This window comes from Pipra filicauda, unplaced genomic scaffold (genome assembly GCF_003945595.2).
Source record: "Pipra filicauda isolate LSUMZ 115617 unplaced genomic scaffold, ASM394559v2 scaffold299_size895176_pilon, whole genome shotgun sequence".
In the NCBI taxonomy this organism is placed as follows: Eukaryota; Metazoa; Chordata; class Aves; order Passeriformes; family Pipridae; genus Pipra; species Pipra filicauda.
The window spans coordinates 553,172-576,376 of NW_024104419.1; the positions used below are offsets into that span (position 1 = coordinate 553,172).

The 23,205-nt window shown below is 51.6% G+C and overlaps 1 protein-coding gene across 1 annotated transcript; it reads right to left on the reverse strand.

The window, feature by feature from the left end:
- Positions 1 to 1,402: 1,402 nt before the first annotated feature.
- Positions 1,403 to 21,143, reverse strand: ADA (adenosine deaminase). The gene is made up of 11 exons (XM_027745932.2): positions 21,108 to 21,143; positions 13,495 to 13,556; positions 10,093 to 10,215; positions 9,821 to 9,964; positions 8,929 to 9,044; positions 6,617 to 6,741; positions 5,002 to 5,073; positions 4,636 to 4,737; positions 3,841 to 3,908; positions 3,312 to 3,441; positions 1,403 to 3,111 (listed from the first exon to the last, which is right to left on the reverse strand). Exons 1-11 carry the CDS (start codon positions 21,141 to 21,143, stop codon positions 3,010 to 3,012), a joined length of 1,080 nt encoding a protein of 359 aa, XP_027601733.1. The 3' UTR covers positions 1,403 to 3,009.
- Between the last annotated feature and the right edge of the window lie 2,062 nt (positions 21,144 to 23,205).

The window sequence follows — 23,205 nt, forward strand, 5'->3', positions numbered from 1 at the left end:
CACAGAACTATGGGGACATTGCTGGCATTTCACCCAGCCCAAGCTGATCCCGATGGAGCAGCCTGGCTGGGACCAACAGCCCGACAGGGACAAGGCAGAGCTGCCCTGGGAAACACCCTGAGCTGGTGACACAAGGACAAGCATCACCCTGACAGCCCAGGGAAGAACTGAATGTTACGAGTTTGAGGTTTATCAGGGAAAACAAGGCCATAAATAAGCAGAGAAGCAGATGCCAGACAGAGGAAGAATTGTCTGTGGGCCTCTGAGAAGCGGTGGCTGTGGGGCCAGCACAAGAGATGTCCATGGCTCCAGCCCCCACAGGAAACAAGGATTTGACAGCCAGGTGGTGGCTGCAGCCGCTGCTCTGGCACAGGGTTCCCTGGGTGGGATTGCAGAGCCCAGCCAGGACAGCAGCCAAGAGCCTGCTCCCATTTCCCATGCCCAGGGGCAAAACGGCAGGTAGCTCCTGGGCTTGGCTGACTGCATAGTTGTGTCTTTAAGCCCCATTTCCAGCTCTCCTCACCAAGGAGCAGAGTGATATTTTTGGCTCATGCTGGCACACACACACAGAGCTGAAAGGCGGCGTGGAGGGACCATGCACCACCCAAGACCTCCAGCAGTCAAATGGGAGCTAACCTTAGCTCTCCTCAGTCAGAAAATATCTGTTCCAGAATTATATTTAGGCAGAGGAGTAGGGACCTGTGGGCCAGCTACTCTCAAGGGACAGCAGACAGGCATCGGGTTCCCCTTGCAAGTGGCAGCCAGGTCAGCTGCTGTCACTGACTGTGCTGGAAGACCAAGGGCACTGCCTTAATCCAGCCACATCCCCACCTGCAAAGCTGCTGAGCACATGGATGCTCCGAGCCCTCCATTTCAGTTGAACATGTGGCATGCCAGACCTCCCGAAGCTCTAACCAAGCACTGAGCGATCCAGAGTCTTTTGGCAAACACTCCCCTTCGTCCCCCGATGGTGCAGCCCAGGCTGTCCCTCTTCTCTGGCTCTGAGCATCAGCCACCAGTGCAAAACCCAGGAGACAGGGGAAAAAACCTGTGAACTACTTTTGATACACACCAGAAAAAGTGAGAGCACACAGTGATGGCGCTGCTGCTTCTAGCAGGGGTTACACATCCCTTTGATTACTGAAGGGAAAGGACACGGGAGGTTGGAACAACCTGCATCCATAAATCCAACTTGGCTGGCTGGCAAGGGAGCAGGCTTCCTTCTGACTGTCAAGGTGCTCCAACCTGGCAACAGGAGAAGGCAGGAATCAGGCTGCCAAAGCCCCCCTCACACCTACCAGTGGACCCTTGTGGTCTAGCAGGGGTACCAGGGCACGTGTTGAAGAGCAGGGGCCGCAGTTCCTAACAGTCACCCTTGAACAGAAAGGCAAAAGGATTTACCTTTAATATAAATCTGTTATTTTATTAAAGAGGATTAACAATCAACTGTCCAGAATCCAAACAAGAAACTCTTCTTTAGAAAGAATTTTTGGAGAGAAATTACCCAAAAAAAGGCCTGTTTCTTACCGCAATCATGTTCCTAAAAGGGATGCTTTATTTTTTGCTTTATAAAAGTAAGAAAATCACTCTCTCTTATTCATCTATCTATGTGTATATATGCACCACATACTTCAGAGATGAGTATGTTACTCAGAAGACCAATATGGAAGCCCAGAAAGAATGGAAATACTCCCAGCACACTGTTCCTGCTGGATGAGGCTGGACCGGTCCGTGGTCTGTCCATGGTAATGGTGACCACGGCCCCTTGTCAAAGGCAACTTTTTGGTACAGTATCTTTGGAGTAAGCATCTTGGCAGACACCTGGGATGCTAAAGCACACGACACACTCACGTCAGAAAATGATGGTCTCTTCTCTGGATGCACAGCTGTATTGCTTATTGAGTAAAAACACTATTATGCACCAAATCACTTAGGAATATTCAGTGAATTTTTCTGTATAAATTCTCCACCAAACCGAAGATCCGACTTGGAGCCAGTGTTGTAGCTGAGTGAGAGAAGCAATCAGGTGGGATCCAAGTCAACACTGGGCCCTAATTAATTTACTTTTTCAGCCTTAGCAGTGCCTAATGATTATGTCAAATCAGGAAGGGGGCAGAACTGTTAAACCAGCCAATCGACCATGGCTTCTCCAAGCCCTAAACAAAGATAGAGGAAGATCAAACTGCAGTTCACAGGAATTCTCCAGGATGAGTACAAAACTGGGAAAAGTCCCAGAAGGCAGATTTTGGCCCAAAGTGGTAAAATTATGTTTCAACTTCCTATGCATGTGCGAGCATGGTCATGGCCAGCTATGAGCACTGGAGTGGCCTAACACAGCTCCTGTCCAAGAAAGGATGCCAAAGAAAATGTATTTTGTTTTAAATGCCCTTCAGACCTGTGTATAGGTAGGGGCACCAGCTTCCAGCTTGTTCTTGTTCCAGTCTTGTTAGTACAAGACTAACCCTGTGTAAATAGAGCTGTGACCAAACCCTCCTACCCACAGGGACAGGAATAAAGCCTCTGTGTCTGAAACACCTGCTCACTCCCTGCCAGCACTAACACACCTCTTCCCTGCAAGGGTGAAGATTAACCCAGGCCACAGTCAGAGTTAAAGGTGGTTATTTCAGCACTGCAGACAAGGGCCAGGCAGGTCAGTGGGACAGGACAGGAAAAACAGGGAAAGAGTGGGGGGGGGGGGAAAAGCAGGGGAGGTTCTTCTGTTTGCATTTGCAGTACAGAAACACTGACAGATGGAGAAGGGAGTCAGGCCAGCAGGCAGATCCAGTCTGCTTGCACAGCAGCAGGATAGGAAGCTGGATATCCATTTGGGAGTTTGTGGGGTAGAGGTGGGTGAATGAGATAGTCTGATTCTGATGAGCATTGTAAGGGTTAACACAGGGCTGCCAGGAATAGAGACCGACCCTGGGCACCTCCTCCCCAGCTCCCACGGGCACAGAGGAGTCAGCACAGGAAGAAGGGCCCTGCTCCACGCTGGCTCACAGGGACAGGTCACGATGAGTTGGGGATCATCCCATAGGCTTCATGCAGCTTGTTGAGCAGCTCCTGCTTTTCCTTCTCAGGTAAGAAGCTGGACTGGGCTGCATTGATGTTCTGGGGAAGAAGAGGGGGAACACAAGGGAGACATTAAAACACGTCAGACATGAAGAGCACCCTCTCAGCCTCCTGCTTACAAGGCCAGGGCAGCACTTTCTGATTTCCATTAAAAATTCTTCAGCTCATAAAGAAAAACCAGCAGGTTGTTCTGGGCTGCACCAGGACAGCATCAGAGCACCCAGTCAGGGCTGACTCACAACTCTCTTGAACTCCTCTTCGGTGAAGCCCATGTGTTCCTTGACTATGCCATAATCCTTGTCAATGGTGGAGTTAAAGATGAGGGGGTCATCCGTGTTTAGAGAATAGTTGGCACGATCCTTCTTAAATCTGTAAGGAAATGGGGTTGAAGTGGTGGGTAAAGCACTGGATGTGACACTGTGCAGTTCTCAGGGGGAAATGCAGTAAAAGCAAAGACCTCGGGGCTGTCCCTGTAGCTGGAACTGCTGGAGACAGACATGGAGCGTGGCTTCTGTCCCCAGAGCTCTGCACTGACCTGCCAGTAGTGGCTGGGGTGCAGCACCTCATGCCCCACAGCTCAGAGCAGGAGGGACAGGACAGCCAACCCAAGGGACCCCTGCACCCCTCCAGCTGCACCAGCTCCCCCCGTGCCAAAGGACAAGGATGTGCCACGTTGTCCTACATAATTAGATGGGCCTTAGCTTTGTAAAATAGTAAAGCAACCCAAATCCTGGTTATTTAAGATTGCATATAATTGAGAAGTCTTACTGTATTACGGGGTGTTTGGTGAAGTCCGGAGAACATGCTCCAGTGAGATAACTGGACCAAGGGCAGACCTGTTTGGGGGAGTTAAGCATGAAAAGCAGAATCAAGCATGCAGATCTGAACCCCAGCTGTGGACACAGATAGCTCAGCACACTGGTAGAGCCAGATACAGGCTTAGAGCTTTGTTCACAGCTGCCCCTCAGTGCTACTGTGATGGACCAGTGCACATCCCAGGACACGGATGCAAAGAGTCCACAACCCACATGGCAGCAGCAGGAGCCAGTGGGATGTTTCCCATGGCCAGTCAGTCATGAATGATGTGCCAACCACAGTTAGGAAACCATTGCCATTAAGTATATACACAAATATTCCATCTATTAGCTGGATATGACCATTCTGGGGAAAAGCCAAGGAAATCTGCACATGCACAGTAACTCTCAGGCATTTCCACCCTCTAACCAGACTTGCTCTGGTACAGCAGCCTGATTTGTGGAAGGAGGAGCCTGTAGACTTGAGGTATATAAACTAGTGAATTTATCCTTGGCCACACCAGAACCCATTCTTCCTGCTACGAGCCTCCCACAAGCTGCTGTGTGCACTGCTGCTCCTTGCAACAGGTTCCAGTAAACAGACAGGTGTCCCCACCATTTCTGCTGGGCAGCTGAGTTCAGTGCAATGTTACCACACGTGTGGTCAGCACTCGGCTGTCAGGTCGTGCCCCTGGCTGTAGCACAGCCCAAACAAGGGCTGGTTTTCCACTCAGACAGCAGCTGTCACGCTCCCACCACATGTCCTTACCTCAAAATGCATCTTTGTTCTCAGCAGCTCCTTGTAGAGCTCAGGGTCCTCCAGGACATGGTATCCATGGCCAACACGCTCGGCCTTCAGGACATGAACTGCCTAAAGAGAGCACAGGAAAACCACTCACAGCCTTCGAGCACCAGCTCGGCTCCTGCCTGCCCTGAGACCCCTGTCCCACTGCAGGGACAGCCCCCACCACTGCCCCTGCTCTGGGACGGCCCTTTCCAGCCACTGCCATGTCCCCAGTGTTTGCTGTGCTGTGGCTACAGAGAGGGCTGGGACACCTCTCTCCCTGCTGCAGGGGATGCAGGGCCCTTCCCAGCCCTGCCCCTCTCCCTGCCCTGACTCGGGAACTCCTCGTACCTCCTTGACCATGGCAGCAGGGCCAGCCTCCCCAGCATGGACAGTGCGATGAATCCCACACCTCTCAGCTTCCTGCAAAACAAGGGAGAACATGTTCCTGTCCCATTACCCACAGCAAGGACAGCAAACCCCTGGGGTGGCACAGCAAGCAACAGGGCTCTGTGCCAAGAGCCCACAGGTCACAGGCTCCGCACTCCAAGGGCTGCAAGAGAAGAGCCACAAACAGAGACACTGAGAATTCCTGGTACCTTCTGCTGGAGCCCAGCCAGGCTCCTCAAGGGCTTTTTTGGGTGAGCTTTTTTGGGTGCCTCTTCTCCATACAGCAGCAAGCTCCAAGCTTTCCTTCCTCCACCCACCTGTCCTTCTGCACGAACCTTGCAGCAGTTCCAGCCTGTGGAACTTCTACATTTTTGGTCAGCTGCAGCCACGTGTGGGAATTTAGAAGCTCCCCCCAGGGCAGAGATGAAGAAAAGCTCTGACACTGAGCACCTCCCTCCTGTAAGGGGCTGGGGTGGAGGCAGCCCAGCCGAGAGGACCCTGCGGGTGCAGCTTTCGGTGCAGTTCCATGACCAACCCGAAAAATCCTTTGCCAGGGTGGCCCAGAGGCCACCTGGGCTTTGGGAAGCCATGCAGCCTCGAGGGAAGCCTGGCTCCTGGCTTGCTGGAGAAGGGCCACCCAGCTGGCAGCAGCAGGCAGGCTGCAAGCCCCATCCCGCAGCAGCCGCTCCTCAGACAGTCCTTCAGGGCTCTGCACTCAGGAGGGTTTTTTCAGTTGCTTAATACAGATGGGAGTGGGGTTTGCTTCAGCATCTCAGAGCCTGAGCGAGCCCCTGGCACAGAGACAAGATACACCCTTTGGATGGAGAAGGCTGGACCTGGGCACTGCTGGCACAGCAGGGAGGAGAAGACACACCAGCCCATCTGTTCATAAAACCCTGTGCCTGCATCTTGGTTTATAATCACTCTGTTTACCCAGCACATGCTTTCAGACCTGAGCACTGCTTACAAACCACTGTCTTTTTTGCCAGTGGGGGTGCACAACCTCCTCCCCCACTGATGGAGGGGACTAACAACCCCAAATTCCCACCAGCAAAGAGGAACGAGACTTTCCCTCAGAACCTTTGCAAAGGCTGAGGTCTAGTAAGAGTCTGGGATCAGGCTCCTGAGGCTATTACAGTGTTTGTATTTGAGATGATCAGATAAAAGCCCTTCAAATGTGCAGCTTCCTCTCAGCTCCTCGGGTGATTCCTGGCAGACTGGAAAGGCCAGTCTCTTCCACCCTTGGCCATGGTTCCACTGAGCCCCAGGGGCTGACAGCAGCGGGGTGGGGGATGATCTGGGCTCCAAGTCACTTGTGTCATGCTCAGTGCTACAGGGTAGCGTGCCAAGCCTCAGCTCTAAGGCCATGTTTAAGCAGTGATGCCTGCCATTAATCATTTAGGAAATATAAACAAACACTTCTGCTATTTATCTGAATGTTTTTAATAGCTGCAACGCATTTCTAAGTTGTCCCAGCCGTCTGCAGTTGGGAAAACGTGCTGCTTGTCCCTTCACACACGTCCCCTCAATATGTATTTTCCTTGTAATTTCTTTTAAGAAGCTCAATTCCACAAACCTCATAAGCCTTCTTATGCTCAGAGTCATTCTCCACCTTCAGGGTCTCATCCCCAGCCAGGTCAACGGCCACCACAGAGTCGTTTCGATACTTCTTGCAGAGCTCCACCACCTCTGGAGACCAGCCTGGAAAAGACAGCACCAGCATTCAGGAGGAAGCATTTTAATGAACAAATCCTGGTCCTATGACTAGACGGCTAGAGCTGTTTTCTTTGGTCTTTCCTAAAATTTTTGATGCTCCAAAAAGAAACTCCTAGAAAAGCCTGTCGTCTTCAGGCCAATAAAAGCTGTCAACTGATCGGTCTGTCATCAAGGAAAGGGAAACCAAATGCATTCACCAGCTATAAAACTGCTCTTATCATGTTCTTCTGTTCACTTTGAGGAAGAGAAAAAAAATAATAAAAAAATCCCCTCCAAACAGTGTTTGGCTCAAGGTAAGATGAACTGCACTGCCCTGAGGCTGTAACAGGGTGCTTTAGAGAACTCCCTCAACTCACTCCTGAGCTTTCACCCCATCCCAGGCTGGGCATCTGTTGGATGTGTCGTGTTAAGGAGGATTTTGGGCTGAGAGGGATCTCTGGGGGGCCCTGTATAACAGTCAGCCATGCCCTGTTATAGGGCATCCTCGACTTCCCCGGGGCAAGATGATGGATTCTACTCCTGGTGGGAAGGAGCTGAACTTTTATCTATTTGACATCAGTGAGAGAGTAACAAGTGGCTGACAATTACTTCAGAGCTCTCTCTGATCAGGATAGATAACCTCTGCTAAAGGACATGCATCTACCAGCTCACATAGCACTTAACCTTAGCAGAAAGGCCAAGAAACAGAGATAAACAGTAGTGTTAATAATTAACAGGCACCTGCTGTGTACATACAATCCCCAAATCATAAGAATACATAAGATGATGTGTGCAATCTCATCTTTTTGTTTTCATCAGTTCCCAACTCAATGGGTTAGAGCCACTATTTTATCAACAAGTTTAATACAAGCTAGTTCTGGCTGGCATCTCTGCCTTTCTCTCAACAGTTCATTGTGATTAATATCACAGGTGATATGCAGCATATCCTGAACGTAGCACTAAAGACTCTTTACCAAGCACATTCCTGGCTCTGGGTAACAGAGCTGGTGCCCTGGCACACAGGTATGAGAATGCCAGCTCTGTTGCCTGCACAAGCAATCCCTCCTGCAGCTGCACGTGCCCTCAGATGCTCCTGCCACCTCCTGCCGTTACCACTCGTGTGCTGGCACACTGCAGATCAGGGTGACTGTGCCTTACAGCTTTCCAGTTTCTACAAAGAAAAACGTTTTCTCCCTAGAAACCAGAAATGACAGGGTCAAGTTTTCAAAGTCTCGTTTGCGGTTGGCTGTGCAGGCAGGAAAAAAACCCCAGCTCTCCAATCTCCCGGTTCCAAAGAATGTTATTTTTCACATTTCTAGACACAAATTAACCAAGTACTCATTAGGAAATATCTTTCCACCATCTACCCTATTAAGCCTATATGAAACTGATGTGAGATATGAAGATACTCAGAGAAAAGTCTTCACATAAAACAGCTGCTGTCACACAGCCTCTCTCTGACTGCATTCTTCCCTGGAGGAATGTCCTCACAGAACTCAGCAGCCCACTGAAATGCTGGAAATCAGCCTTCCTTCCTATTCTGGGTCACAGCACCTGTTACTGACCAAGTTCAGAGCTGCTGATTTTTTAAAAAAAACGTTTTATGTATTTGTGTTAAGTATATTTGACTTGTGTTTTCAGCTTAATCCAGCAGAGACTGACTGCAGCCAGTGGATTGATTCTCTGGCTGCCCCGTGATCCCGGCTAAGGAAGGAGCACATGCTGCTGTAGCAGCAGGACCATGAGCAGGGAAGTGTGAGATCTCCTTCCACGACCATTTGCTCTCAGACCCACCAGACAGCACGGCAGATGCAAGTGCTCCCTGTGCCAATGGCTTTGACTGGCCCAAGGGGTGCTCTGGCCTTTGGGCAGGGAGCAGAGATCACAGTTCCCCAGGGCAGGGAGCAGAGATCACAGCTCCCCAGGCACAGGACAGACGAGCAAGACGTTTCACATACTGGTTGCACCCACAGACCCCCCCTCTCCCATCCAGCAGACCTTTTCCCCCCAGCGAAGGGAGCAGAGGACCCCCACCAAGGAAGAACTCCTCCTCAGCACTGTCTGGTCCTGCATCAGACCCAGGGACCAGGGGCTTTCCCCACATTTGTGCAGGGACCCAAACCCAGGGGCCATCACCCCCCGCCACGCGCCAGGGAAGGGGAGCAGGGCAGCAGGGGAGCTGCAATACATTACTTGGCATATGGCGCATGCAGCATAGAATAGACCTGGCTTTGATGTGGAAATCCCTCTCTCCATCCTGTAGTCCCTGATTTACGAGCTGAACGACTTCATCTGGAGTGAGGTCTCCCCTGCAGGGAAGAAAAGCCATCAGCAAGAGGGCAGACACCAGCCAGGGAGGCTGCCTGGGGCTCCACTCGCCTCAACATCCAGAGGCACCCGATGAGACCACCCAGAACTTATGAGCACCTTTTACACCCATGCCATGCCCACATTTACCACAAAAGCACGTGAAGATGACAGTAAGATCTAGAAATGCCTCAGGGAACCAGGGGCAAATCCTGCCCAGAGGAACCCCCTCTTTGCCAGAGCATCTCATTAGGGCACACGACTGCCTGCAGCCAGGCAGGGGCAAGCATGGGGCTCAATGCCCACCACAGCACACTTTGGAGGGGCCACAGAGCCCAGCACTGATTTAATAAGAGGCACACATCACAGAGGGGATGACATGCAAGGAAGGGATCGGATCACCAGCCCCCTCCAGTGCCACCCACCATCTCTGCCAGCTCAAATTCCCATTTTGCAGGCAGTCCACATGTGAAGGCTGCCTTGCCTCGCACAGAGAACAGCTCCAGTCAGAAGGTTGAGCACAGTTGCCCTGCACATGCAGAATCCGGTGCCCAGAGCAAGGGACATTAAAACACAGCAGCACACAGCGATATTCAAGATGAAAAACCCTACAGGTGGGAAGGAGAGGTGGAAGCATGCTGGTGCTCACTGCATGGGGGGAGAGAGGAGCTTTGGTTACAGCAGGCTTTGGACACACAGCTGCTGTCCAGAGTGGGCCATGCCTTCTCCATGCCCAGCTGGCCACCCAGCAGCTCCCTGCCACAGCAGGATCACTCACTCAGCTTGTCCCCAGGGGATGGGATCCACGCCAGAGTTGGCCAGGAGGTGAGGGCTGTACCGGACCTCCACGTAGGCGATTCCTTCCTTTGCCTTTGTCTCCACGAACTCGTAGGCGATTCTCCTCACTGCCTCACGGTCACCCCTGCAGGGACAGCAGGGCCACCCATCACTGGGACTGCTCGCCCTCAGGGCACACAGGGAACCTCCAGGGCTGAGCCAAGGGATGCTGCCAAGGGTTGAGGGGGGAGAAGCAAAAAGCGGGGTACTTACGCAATAGCAGGCATGTAGTAATTAAATTTCTCTAGAAATTGGGGAAGTGTCAGCGGTGTGTCATAGCTGACGTACTTCAGGAGCTCCTCAACAGTGTTGCCGGGGAGAGGGATCCCTCTTTTTCTGGAAATGAAGGCACGTGTCACTGACAGGGAAGGAAGGTATCACATTCTTGGTACACAGCGATCACATCTCAAGCTGGCAGCATCAACCACTGCTCCTTCACAGAGACACACAGCACATGCTGTCCTTCCAAAATCTCCTCGTGGATGCTGCCCTGAATCTCAGCGGGGAGGAAGGCAATCCAAAACACAGGCAAAGCACAAACAAACCGAAATGCAAGCCCAGACTGACCCTGCAGGAACACAGCCAGGGCAACATTTTAAGCTTAAGAAGGAGTTCATCTAAAGGGGCTCTGGATTATTTCTTGGCACCTCCTAGTCCTAGGAATTGCCAAAATTCTTTAGAAAAGTCAATATCCACTTATGCAGGCTCAAAGGTTTGAAAAAATCGAGGGGATGCTCCAGGGCCTGGGATCATGCAGGCAGAAGTGTCGTGGCTCAGGGGTTCAGTTCCTGTGAGTGAGCTGGTTCCTGAGTCCAGCACTGTGGTGGCATCTTCTCTGACAGGGACACCTTCCATGCAGGACCAAATGGCAACAACTGCTCTCACCAAAGGGATAGCGATGCTAAAGCCCATTTAAGTACTTCCAAGAGGGGAGAGGCCATTTTTCCCTGGAGCAGCTGGAGTACTGTGTGGGGGAAGGTGTCCCCAGGGCAGTGGGGCAACAGCCAGGCTGCCAGCCAAGGGTGCTGAAGGCTTCCTGGGCAGGCTTTGCCACCCCCACACTCTGGTACCCTGCACGAGCCAACATAAATTTGGAATAACCAGACATTTGTTTTTAATCCTCTTTTCTGCCACAATGAATTACAGCTAATTGGTGGATCTCTGCTAATAGAGACAAAACACCACAGACAGCTTTATTGTCCCCATGCCAGCAACCATTCCAGGGAGCCATGCAGGGACACAGTCCAAAGGACCCTGCTCCTGGGCTCAGTAAACACTGCTCCTTCCCCCCTCGGCCAGGAAGGAAACCAGCCCCACGCTCAGCCCTCACATGCAATCTGCACAGATTAAGTTGCTGGCACTCAGCAGGGAACACTAATCGTTGCCAGGGCATTGGTTTTCCTCCCTGCCTTGCCCTTTCCATGGCACTGACACATCAGTGTCTGCCCTAGGAACCGGCATGCACCTCCCTCCACCTGCCCAGGGAAAGTTTCCTACAGCAAAGCCCCTTCCCTGACATTTTCCTGTGCTTCCCGAAGGATTGCCTCTGCACAGGCAGCAGCAGCAGTGCTTTGGGATGATCTGCCCTGGAGTCAGGTCTCTGGATGAGGAGGTCTGGTGGATCACGCCAGTGTGGCTCTGGGAGCTGCTGCTGCCCCATCCAACCCTGCTGGTAGGTGGGATCCTTCCTGAGGCAAAGCTGCTCCAGGGAAGGTGCTCGTGCCCACCAGCACCTCGGTGTCCTGCCCAGAGCCACCTCCAGCCATGGGCAGCACCACTCAAACCATCCCACCTCGGACAGGGCAGCTTTCCTGGGGACACCCAGTCCCATGAGGGATCTGCCATGGCTCTAAACCCTCTGGCTGGGCAGGGGGGATGCAAACCCTGACCCAGACGTGACAGAACTGGAGACAAAGTTTCTAAAAACAGCCCAGTTCAGCAGTGCACTGCCCAAGGGACCTTGTGCATCCCAGCAGCTCGGGGTTATATTATGCCACCACCTGGCAAATTTATTTCCAGCTATTTACCTTTAAAAATAGACCACAAGCAGCCTTCTGTGCCCAGGGTGAGGTTATTAAGGCAGTCAGTCCCCTACAACCTCCTGCACTGCCCCACTGCTTTTTTTGTGCGAGTGCAAGTTTTAGAGCTCACGAATAGCATGGCCTTGCTCCACCCGAGGGCTGGCAGCTCTGGGGGATGCCAGGGCTGTTTAAAAATAAGAGGGAACTCGGCACACACTCAGGCAATGAAGGTTTCTGCCCTAAGCAAGGATCCTGGCACAGGATCCCCAGACAGCCAGGGCCTCCTGGGCTTCAGGGGTCCCACAGCCCTCCACTGGCATTTTCCTTTTTCTAGCAGAGGGACCCAGCAGAGTCCCAGGGAGTCACCACCAACTCATCTGTCCATTTGGACCTGTATTCCATCCCTGCAGCCCACCAGCAGGAACCCTGACTCAGCTCAGGGCCAACATCCTGCAGCGAATGGGATGGACAGCTCTGATCCACCCTCCTTGCTCTGACTACACTGCAAAAGGTATGGCCATGCCCTGCAGAAAAAGCTACTGTAGAAAGAATATTCCCCCTAGAACTGTACTGCCTTGGAGCCTGCTGGGCTCACAGGATGCCAGAACCACTTCCCATGCTCCTCAGAACTGATTTCCTCCCCAAAGTACCAGAGTTGTGCCTGAGAGCCATTCCCTGAAATCCTTAAGCTCACAACCTTCTTGATCTGAGGGTATCAGTGACAGCTGGAAGAAATCTTGTTTATTTTTCCTGCAAGTGTGGAGCCAGGTCCTCACACCAGTTAATCATTCACCCAGTGCTTCCCACACAGTCTACACTGAAGGGAGAAGATGCACGTGGGCTCTGTCAAGGAAACAACCTCTCTCCAAGCCACTGCCAAGAGCTCCCTGGGGTCACCCACACACGTGAGCGTGACTGCTGACACCAGGCAGACAGCCCGGGGTTCAAAGGCAGCAGGGCAGGGTGGGTTTTTCCTCCCAAACCATGGAATGGCACCACCACCACCAAGACAACGCTCCCACCTGCTGTCATTTCACTTGCTTTTGCAATTAGGAACATGGAAAAAGGAATCAGAATACAGCTGCTCTGCTGTGTCCCAGCCACACTTCGAAGGCAGGCAGCTGTTTATGAGACACCTTCGGGGCTTTTCTCATGGTGGTTCCTCTTGGCTTGCCCGGCTCACAAACCCATGACCACCTTGCTCATGCTCCTGCTACCTGTGCAGCCCCACTGTCCTTTGGGATGTGCTCAGTGTCACCACACTGTGCAGCCCCACTGTCCTTTGGGCTGTGCTCAGTGTCACCACACTGTGCAGCCCCACTGCCCTTTAGGATGTGCTCAGTGTCACCACACTGTGCAGCCCCACTGCCCTTTAGGATGTGCTCAGTGTCACCACACTGTGCAGCCCCACTGCCCTTTAGGATGTGCTCAGTGTCACCACGCTGTGCAGCCAGAGACCCGTCTGGGCAGAGACAGCACCAGCACCAGCCAGGTTTGCTGCCTGCAGGAGCTCTTCTGTCGCAGACCTGGACAAGCAGAAGGGATGATGCTTTGGAACTGCAGCTCCCAGAGCTTTCCTCACCCCACAGCTCACCTGCCAAAGTACAAGATTGTCTCTGGTCTAATGGCTCCATCCAGGTGGACGTGAAGCTCAACCTGCAATAAGAAAAATGGGTCAGATATTCTTAGAGCTGCAGCAAAAGTTCAGAGATAAGTAGCTGGCACTCACATGGGTATAAATGCAGCCAATACAGGGACAAAATCGTGACAAGGAAGCACAGAAACATTTTTAAAATATAATCATTATAAAGTTTATTTTTCAACATCTAAATACTAAGTATTTTCTTATAGCTGCTGCAGCTCACATATTTAATGAGTCTTTAGAAAATTATTCTGTTTCCAGTAATTTTCAGGAACTGCCCTATCCTTATTTAGCTTGCATGGCTCAGAGTTTGGGAAGAGTGAAAAAAGCAAACCCCAAACACCTTTGCTTTCCAGCTTACTCCTCCTTGAAGTCACAGGCAGCCAAACATCAATTAATTTGCTAAGAGTCATTACAAAAACTTTGAATTCACTTCCAAGAATCAGCTCCTGATGAGTTGTTAATTACTTGGTATTATCAGAGCTTACAGGATCTCTAATCCTACACAAGAGGTCGGTCCCATGGTACAAGGTGCTGTAAAAAATAATAACAAGTTGTCCCACAGAGCTACCAAGCTGGTTTCAAAATAAAACACTTAAATTTTTACTCATTAAAAATGGGACAGTAACTCGGGTCTTTTCACTGTGAAACCCTGTTTCCTGATTATTGCTGAAACACTGGATTTTTAAGAAAGAGCCCCAGAAAAACAAAAGTAAGTTTTTTCCATTAGCCAGCTGGGGCTTTTGGAGGAACATGACAGATGTAATTTGGAAGTCAAACTGGGAAGGAAAATATTAGCTGTAAAATGTTTCAGCTAGATATTCATCTTTCCAGCATTGTTTTCTTTTAAGTAACAGCATAGCCTACAAAATGCATGTTTAATTTTATTTTTTTAATCAAGCTGTAGAGCAGCAACTTGATACCCAAAGTTGTTAGTTGTAACATCGTGCACATTCTACTGCATAGATGCAGGGTAAGAATCGAGTAGGATTCAGAAGAGGACTGGATATTTGCATGGATAATTAAACCACCCAGGGTTACTAATTAAAACCCACAAACCCTCTGGCACCAGGGTATGTATCAAACAATAACTACGAGGAGCTGGGAGGAAAAACGAGTAAGCGGTCCCTGCCAGCAGGGCAAGGCAGGACTGTCCACCTCCCCTGGATCCTTTTGGATCCTCAGGAGCATCCAAGAGCAGGTGATGTGAGCTCCTGGCACAGGGCTGGCAGTGCCCACGCACTGATGCCCACGAGCTCGCTCCCGTGCCACCCTGCCCTGCAGCCCTGCCGTGCAGGCAGAGACCCCCGACCCACGGCCAGGGCTGTCACCCACCACTGCTGCTGCACAGGGCCCTCACTGCTGGGCAGGGGCAGGGCTGGGGGCCAGCCCACCCCCACAGGACATGCCCCTCCACGTGCACTGGTGCCAGGCTCAGGACAGCTCGAGCTGCTGATCCTGCACTGTTGCAATCAGCTGGCCCATGTCACGAACATGCCCACAGACACCACCGTGAGCAGGCTGTAAAAAGATATCCCTGTCACTTCTCCTACCCTTAAGATACGATCTGAATCTACAGGGAGGAAGACTGGAAAAGGGAAAAACCTGCTTTTTCCCCCCACCTCGAGTTACACAATCCTGCTTATGAGGACTAAACGTCCTGCAGAGCAGCAGATAAAATAACACACCATGGACTGATCTGCATCGCCAGATGTGGACGCCTGGCATGCTTTCCACTCTTGAGCTCCAACTCCTATTTCAAAACCAGGCAAGCTCCACTCCTTGAGATATCCAACAGCCCTTGTGACAGCCCTTTCTGATGGATAAAACTTACAGGCTTGAAACTTGCTCACACTGGATTTAAAAACCAAGCAACCTGAACCTATTGAGGTCTTCTCACTCCAAACACTTCTCAAGTGTTCCTGCAAGAACATCCCAATGTGACATTCCCATCAACGAGAATGCAGATTCTGTGGTGTCCTTTGTCCATGCAAGTCACCTCCTCCTGCCACTCCTGCAGGTGAGACCCTTGTAAAGCAGCAAGGTTCCTCTCCAACACCAGCAACAGGCTCTTCCTCCCCTGCCAGCATTTCTTTGGGTCTGGAGGAATCTAAACTAAGGCAGCTCAATGCTGTTCAACTCAAAAAGTTTTGGGTTTCCCCAAGATCAGTGCTTCAGGGCGTCCTTTTCTGCAGCTGAGAAGCAATCTATGCTATTTAGATGGCCAAAGGACACTCAAGAGAAGATGGAAAGGTGTGCCTAAAAGGCTCTAGATAAGGATGCAATCAGCAGAGGCACAACCCAGCTGCTCATCTCCCCAGGGCGCCTTGCTGGCAAACCCCCAGGCCTCCAGGTCCGTGGGAGGCTGCTTGCTGCAGATTACATTTCAGCTCTCTTCCTGAGTGTTTGTTTTGGGTAAACAAAGCACAAGACTTTTCCAGACACAAGTGGGTGACATGACCTTGCCTGAAGCCAAGGAAAGCGCCCAGAGAGAGATGAAAGAGTTTTCTCTGAACTGTGGCTCCAGGAGATGATGCCTGAGCAAGCAGAAATAATGATGGATGCAGGAGCCCAGTGCCTTTTCCAGGGCTCTGCTCCTTGGCACACAGAGCTCCACGGGCACGTGGTCACTCACCCCAAACCCTCCGGCTTATTTGGAGCAGAAGCTTGTGCACACAAATTAAATGGGGATCTCAACACTGGTCCAGGACCAGTGCTGCACCAGCACTGCAGAAGAGCCTCCAACCATTCCAGGACCACTGATCATAAAATCAGAGAAAGGTTTGGGTTGGAAAGGAACTTAAAGATCATTTAGCTCCAACTCCCCTGCCATGGGCAGGGTTGCCACCCACTCGACCAGGTTGATGCCTTCCCTTCTCACAGGATGTGGCAACACTTGTTCTGATGAAGAACAAGAAAGCAGCAGAGCGCTCCAACGCTTTCCTGGGGCAGGAGCTTTGCTCGTCCCCCAGTTGCAGTGAGGACCATCAAGACCAACTCTGTGCAGCCACACTTGTGTCCTTCTGCATCTCCACTGATCTCCAGCCAGCCCATCAAAAACCCAGAGTGCAACTCAATAAAACCTTTAGTTTCACTAAAGAGCTGTTGAAAGCCAGAGGGGTGAGTTCAAAAGATGTAACTGGCTGTAAATTGTGCGTCCTCAGCACAGACAGCCCCCAGCAAGGCCATCAGAGCAAACCCAGCGCTTTCCATTTTTATGCAAAAAAAGTTTCAGCTCAACCAGGGCACGTGACTCACTGGTGCAGATATCAGCAAGTTGGTTCAGATTTTAAAAAGGAGAAGTTTTAAGGGCTCTGGCGTGACTTCTCTGGCGATATTGTAATGTTTTCTTTGAGACTTAATAAGCTTCAAAATAAATTCAAACACAAAATTAGGTACTCAAACAAGTATGTTCCATTCCAAGATCAAGTCTGATTATTTTCAATTTAGTGAAATTAGGAGGAAAAAGTTAACTAAACATTCAAAGTATTTTCAGCCACAGTAAACCCAATACAATTTCTCTATTAGAGTTTGCTCAGCAGACCATGGCAGAGCAGTTAACTGCTCAGTTTGCCTATTATATGGCATTAAAAGAGCCATCCAAGCTAAGGTACTTGAAGGATTTTCTGTATGAGATAGTTCTAGGGTCTTTCTTAAAATACCTACAACGACCAAAGTCAGTCCTAACACCACAGTAAAATTAACACCAACTGCAGCTGGTAAAGTGGCATCGTTTTAAAACCCTAAACAGTGATTTTGCCCAGGATTACTTATCAGGCCATTAAAAGCTGATAATTTAAATTCATTCTATTAATCTCAATAGCTGAAAAACAGGGTAATTATAGCTGTAATTTGTCAATTATTAGATAAGTGTGGCAGGCAAATATTAATGGAGAGCAAAGCTGAACAAGAGATAAGACAAATGCCAATCACTGCAAAAAAGAATGAACTGTTTCCCAAATACTGGTTTTATGGAAGTGTGCTGTCAGGAGCAAAGTCATCCTCATCCCAAGATCACCACGAACACTCATTTAGGAGCAAGAGGTGCGAATGGCTCAAGAGGGATGTGAAGTGGAAGGGGCACAGTATTGTCCTCAAACCTGGCAACACCCACAAATGCACCTGGGAGATGAATCTGCCACATGCTTTAAGGCTTGAGTCTTTGAAAGAGAAACGTGGGAGACTTGCAAGACCCACAGGACAGACTGCTGGGCTGCAAAGCACATCCATGCTTTCCAGACAAGCACTGACATGATAATACACAGGTTTGGTGGCTGAGGAAGAGGAGGTTACTCCTGTGCTGGGAAGCCTTTGGTACCATCCTCCCAGCACCAACTTCTCAACCTTCACTGATCTCAGTACAAGACTCGTGGTGACGTTAACAGGTGATGGTGGCTGTGTGTCATCACAGGTGACATCCCATGGGGTGACAGGGCCATGTCCTCGCCAACCCACCATGGATCTCACACCCACCCCCGGCTGGAGCAATAAACAGAGCCCTTGCACTCTGTGCAGCACCAAGCCAACCTCTCACTGCCATCATGGCTGACAAGTGGATGCAGGAAGTTTATCCAAGAGCATCCCTGTATCCCACTATTAAATGCTGAGCACACAAGGTACCACTGTGTAAGGTATGCCTGAGCTCAATGCAGCCTCAGCAGCACCTGTGCCAAGAGTCAGGGGTCAGGCTGTACTGAAGAAGTGGTTTAGCCAAAGACAACATCACCCTGAACACACTGTTGTGCATTTGCAGTCCCCACAATAAGGATCACCTTTGTAAATTTAATTTGTTTTTAATTTTTAGCTTTGAAGTTTTGCTCCCAAGGCAAATCCCTGTAGTATCAGCTCAGCAGACGCTGAAGTGTTACAGGGAGCAGGGGAGGAGACCCAAACTCCCTGGGCACAGCCAGTGCGAGCACCTTTAGTGCCATCTCCTCAGCACTGATGGGACATGCACAGCTCCAGCCAGCTCTGGCCACCCTTCTCAGCTCCTGGGTACGAAGGTTGTGTCAGAGACAACTGCCTCCCTTCGGATAGGGACAGGCCCCAAAGCACCATGACACACACGGTGTGTCTCGCAGGAACACCTGCCCAGTGTGACCCGATGCCCATGTTCCAAACCAGCATCCAGCACCAGAGCCTGACTCCAGAAACTCCTGTTCCCACAACACAGCTCAAGACATATGGGAGATGCAGGAGAAGAGAGCCATGGGTCCTGAAGCCCTCGAGCTGGGGCTGGCCTGAAGGGAGAGGAGCCAGCAGTGAGCAAGGACAGGGTCTGCTCTGGTTGTGCAGCAGAACGGGGGGAGCCTGATGGTTGGTGTCCAAGGAACGTCAGTCTGTTCTGCTCTTTTATGGCCTATGATAAGCAGGGTTCAAAGTTGTCCCCCAGCAGCCCTGGAAGCTCCCTGTTCATCCACCTCAGTCACTGGGACTCAGAGAGCTCCTGAAAAACACAGAGGCAGCCCCGGCCCCAGGTTCAGCCGGGGTTCGAAGCCGCTCCAGTCACCAGAAACATCTCTAAAACACAAAACTGATCGTTCCCAATAGCAGAGGGTCCAGGGGAATGAATAGGGCTCATTAACTGACTTCAGGCTCATTTTTTTTTCCCCAAGCCTGACTTAGCAGGTTCAAAGGACTGAAAGGGACTGCCTGACTCAGGAAAACCAGTCTCATAATTACCAGCAGCCGGGCAACAGAAGCCTGATCTTAGCAGTCAAACCCTGCAGATTTTCCTAGGTCTTTCTCTTTGGCATTCCACTCTCCCACGCAGTGGAAAAGTAGGAAGAATCACAAGTGAAAGAAGAACTTAAGTTGCTTCTCTCATCTGAAAGTTTAAAATCACTGGGGTGAACCAACAGCCTTTGTTCTCAGTGGACCTGATGAAAGGCCACCACCTCCCAAAACTGAAGCAGCCTTAAAAAGGCTTTAACCATTAGCAGCTGTCAGCACTCCCTGGATTTTGGTATCAAGGTTTGCCTGCTACTGCATGAATCAACTTCCCTGAGAGGGAAGATTTTGATGGAGCGAAACATGAATCAGACCTGTGCACACAGACCTTTCCAACTATGCAAGACTTTCCTGGTGCAAACTCAAACTGAGAGATAGATGGTTTGGGAGTGGTAGGGGATGCAAACAGCAGCAGAAAAAACCAACTCTGTTGGGTTTTCAGAGACAATCTTCTTTGGGAAAGCCACACAGTGTTGCCACCACTCAGGTTCTCCCAGAGCAGGACCACCACAAGCCTCACATCACTTTTCTTGGTTCCTCTGCCCTGACCCCTCACTTACCACCAAGAGCCCAACGTGGCAGCCAGGCAGAGGAGACCTGCTCCCTGTACAGCAGCTTACTGGGACCACAGCCTGGGAGCAGAACCATCCTGCAGTGATCTACCATCAGATACAGGACTACTGCTAACCACAGCTGTTTCATCTTCTTCCTCCTCAACTGTTTTCTAATCTGAATAATAAACATTACCACATGATCCTACTTGAGATGCACCTATACAAGGCATGGCAAGAGCAAAAGACTGGAGCACCCTCTGACAGCAGCCACCAAGGTCGTGTCACAGGCACCTGAGGCAAAACTGAACTAAATGTTTGAGAGACAAAAAAAAACAAAACAAAACAAAACACAAACTGAACTAAATGTTTAAGAGACAAAAAAGCCAAACCAAAACAAAACACAAAACTACCAAAACAAAACCACCCAAAAAACAAAAAAACCCCAGAACAAAATGAAAAAGCCAAGAGAAAACATTTAGTTTAGTAGACCACGGCAAGGGTTGGGGGGGCACTTGGTGTGTTCAGCTGGAGAAGAGGAGACTGAGGGGAGACCTCACTGCAGTTACAACTTCCTCGGGAGGGGAAGAGGAGGGGCAGGCCCTGAGCTCTGCTCTGGGGGGACCAGGGACAGGACCCCAGGGAGCTGTGTCAGGGCAGGGTCAGGTTGGATCTCAGGAAAAGGTTCTTCCCCCAGAGGGTGGGTGGGCACTGACCAGGCTCCCCAGGGCAGTAGGCACAGCCCCAAGGCTGCCAGAGCTCAGGCAGCGTTTGGATGATCCTCTGGGGCACAGGGTGTGACTCCCGGGGATGGTCCTGTGCAGGGACTCAACAGTGGGACTCAACAACCCTTCTGGGTCCCTTCCATCTCGGCACGTCCTGCGACTCTTCAGGGCTTATCCCTCCCCCCGCGGCCCCATCCCACTTGCGCATCCCGAGCACCGGCAGAGCCGGGATGGAGCCCCTGGACACCCGCGCACCGCTCCGGGGATGTGCGGGGGGACCCCACGGCAGCGCCGGGTGACACCGCCGGGCAAATCCCCGCCCATCAGCCGCCGCGTCCCGGCCGTGCCCCAATTCCCACGCGGCTGCAGCACCCCGGGGCACAGCAACTCAGCCCCCCCGGGACACAGCACCTCTGCCCACGGGGCACGTCCGTGCCCCGTGGGCAGAGGTGCTGTGCCCCGGGGGGGGCTGAGCCGCCGCGCCCCGGAGCATTCACCCCGCTCCCAAACCCCGCTGCTCCCGGTGCGTGCCCGTTCCCGAGCCCTGCCTACAGCTCACCTTGGGTCCCCCGAAGACTCCCGGTGCCCGCTCCATGATCCCGCTGCCGCTCCCCGCTGCCGTTCTGTGCCCGCCGCCGCTCCCGCTCCGCCGCCCCCGCCCCGCCGGCCGCGCTCGCCCGGCCCCCGCCGGCCCCGCCCCGCAAAGCCCGGGGCAGGCACGGGGCGATGGCATCGGACCCTTAAAGATCATCCCCTTCCACACACCCCCCCCCCCCTTGCCCTGGTGGAAGGGAACACCTAACCTTCCCGCTTGGGTTGCTCCAAGTCCCCCGTCCAGCCTGGGCTCGGACGCTTCCCAGGGGTGTGTGGGGGCATCTTTTGGGCAGCCCCGGTGCCTCGCCGCGCTCGCAGGGGAGAATTCGTAGAGTCGTAGAATCACAGCATCAGCCAGCTTGGAAAAGATCTCCGAGGTCATCGAGTCCAACCCTTGATCCAAAACTGCCGTGCCACATCCAGTCTCATCTGAAAAACCTCCAGGGAGAATCCACCCCCTCCCTGGGCAGCCCGCTCCGATGTCTGATTGCTCTCTCTGTAAAAAATTTTCCTTCCTAATATCCAACCTAAACCTCCCCTGGCGGAGCTTAAGACCGTAATTTCTCTCTAACGTTTAATCAAAACCCACCCTTCCTGAAGTCCCACTGATGTTTCCTTCAGGAGCTCAGAGCCCGAGTGGAGCTGCTCCTCCAACAATAACACTGACAGAAATTAGAACAGGATAGAACGACAGCTCAGTGTGTAGAACCAGAATGCAATCTCCAGCTTTGATTGCAGCCTTAACCTAATTCAACAATATTTGTTTTAACCTTTCCTGCTCTCAGACCTGCTGCTCTGTGACTCAGTTGTTTTGTCCCGTGGCTCTCAGTCCATCCTACACCTGCTTTCAGTTCCTGCAAACTCGCGCTCAGCTTTTCACTTCTTATTTTTAGTGACCTGGCCATGTTTTACACTGCTCCTCTGCCTCCTGCCCTCCTCTCCCATAGGTGATGCACATGGCAGCCCAGTCACTGAGGACAGTGAGCCAGAAAGCCACAGAATTACAGAATGGTTGGGAAGGAACCTCTGGAGATCTGCTAAAGCAGGTTCACCTGGAGCAGGTTACATAGGGTTGTGTCCAGGTTGGTTTTGAATATCTCCAGAGAAGGGGAGTTCCGGAGAAGTCCTGCCTGCTCCTCCCTTTTGAGCAGGGCTTCTCTGATACTGGAGAGAGCAGAGCTTTCAGTCACTCCACTCCTGAAATCCCCATCTAGCTAAAGGCAAGTCCATCAGGTGGAACCACTTCCTAGAGTAAGCCTTGAGGAACATCCCTTGGGCCCTTCTGCAGCCCCGAGTGAGATGAAACCCAAGCTCCCTGGAAGGCGCTGAGCAGGCAGGTGATATTTCCAAAATCTCTGCAGAGACAAGGAGCACAGTTCTGTTCTGTATGACTGGAGTTCAGCTGCCCAGGTGAGGCCATCCCCAGACCACAGGCCAGGTCTGCAGAGAGTCCTAGAGATGAAAATCACTATATCAATGAAAAATACTATTATTACTTGCTCTGGTGCGTAAGCAGAGAAAGCACTTGGGGTTGTAGGCAGGAACACTACCACAAATGGCTGCAAAATAAAGTTCCCTCTTCTCCTTCCCCAGCTGTGTTTACTCCAGAGGGACATTGTTTGTGGAAGATGGCAGCAGGGGATTAGCTATGCTGGAGCCTTGCTTTTGGGGATGGGGAAGGCTGGGGGCTCCTCCAGCCCTGTGCTGTCACACTGCCACCCAGCCAGGTGACATCAAACAGCCCAGGGGAGCAAAAAGCCCTGAAAGCAGGGGCTGCAACCTGTGCTGGCACTGCTTAGTGAATGTAGGACATGCTACAGGCTCACTGCTCCACTGGGGAATGTCACCAGCCTCCCTTGTCACCAGCCTTTGCCATGAGAGCAGTGATGGAATTTCTGCCCCAAAGCCAAGTAGGCATTGAGAAAACAGTAGTTTTTCAGCTTAAATCCCAAGGTCATTTGGGTATGTGCACTGCAGCAGAGCCCGTGGGAAAAGCCCAGGGCTTGGCTGGGGAGGAAAGTTCATCAACATGTTCTCTTTTATTAAGTACCACCTTTCAGGGA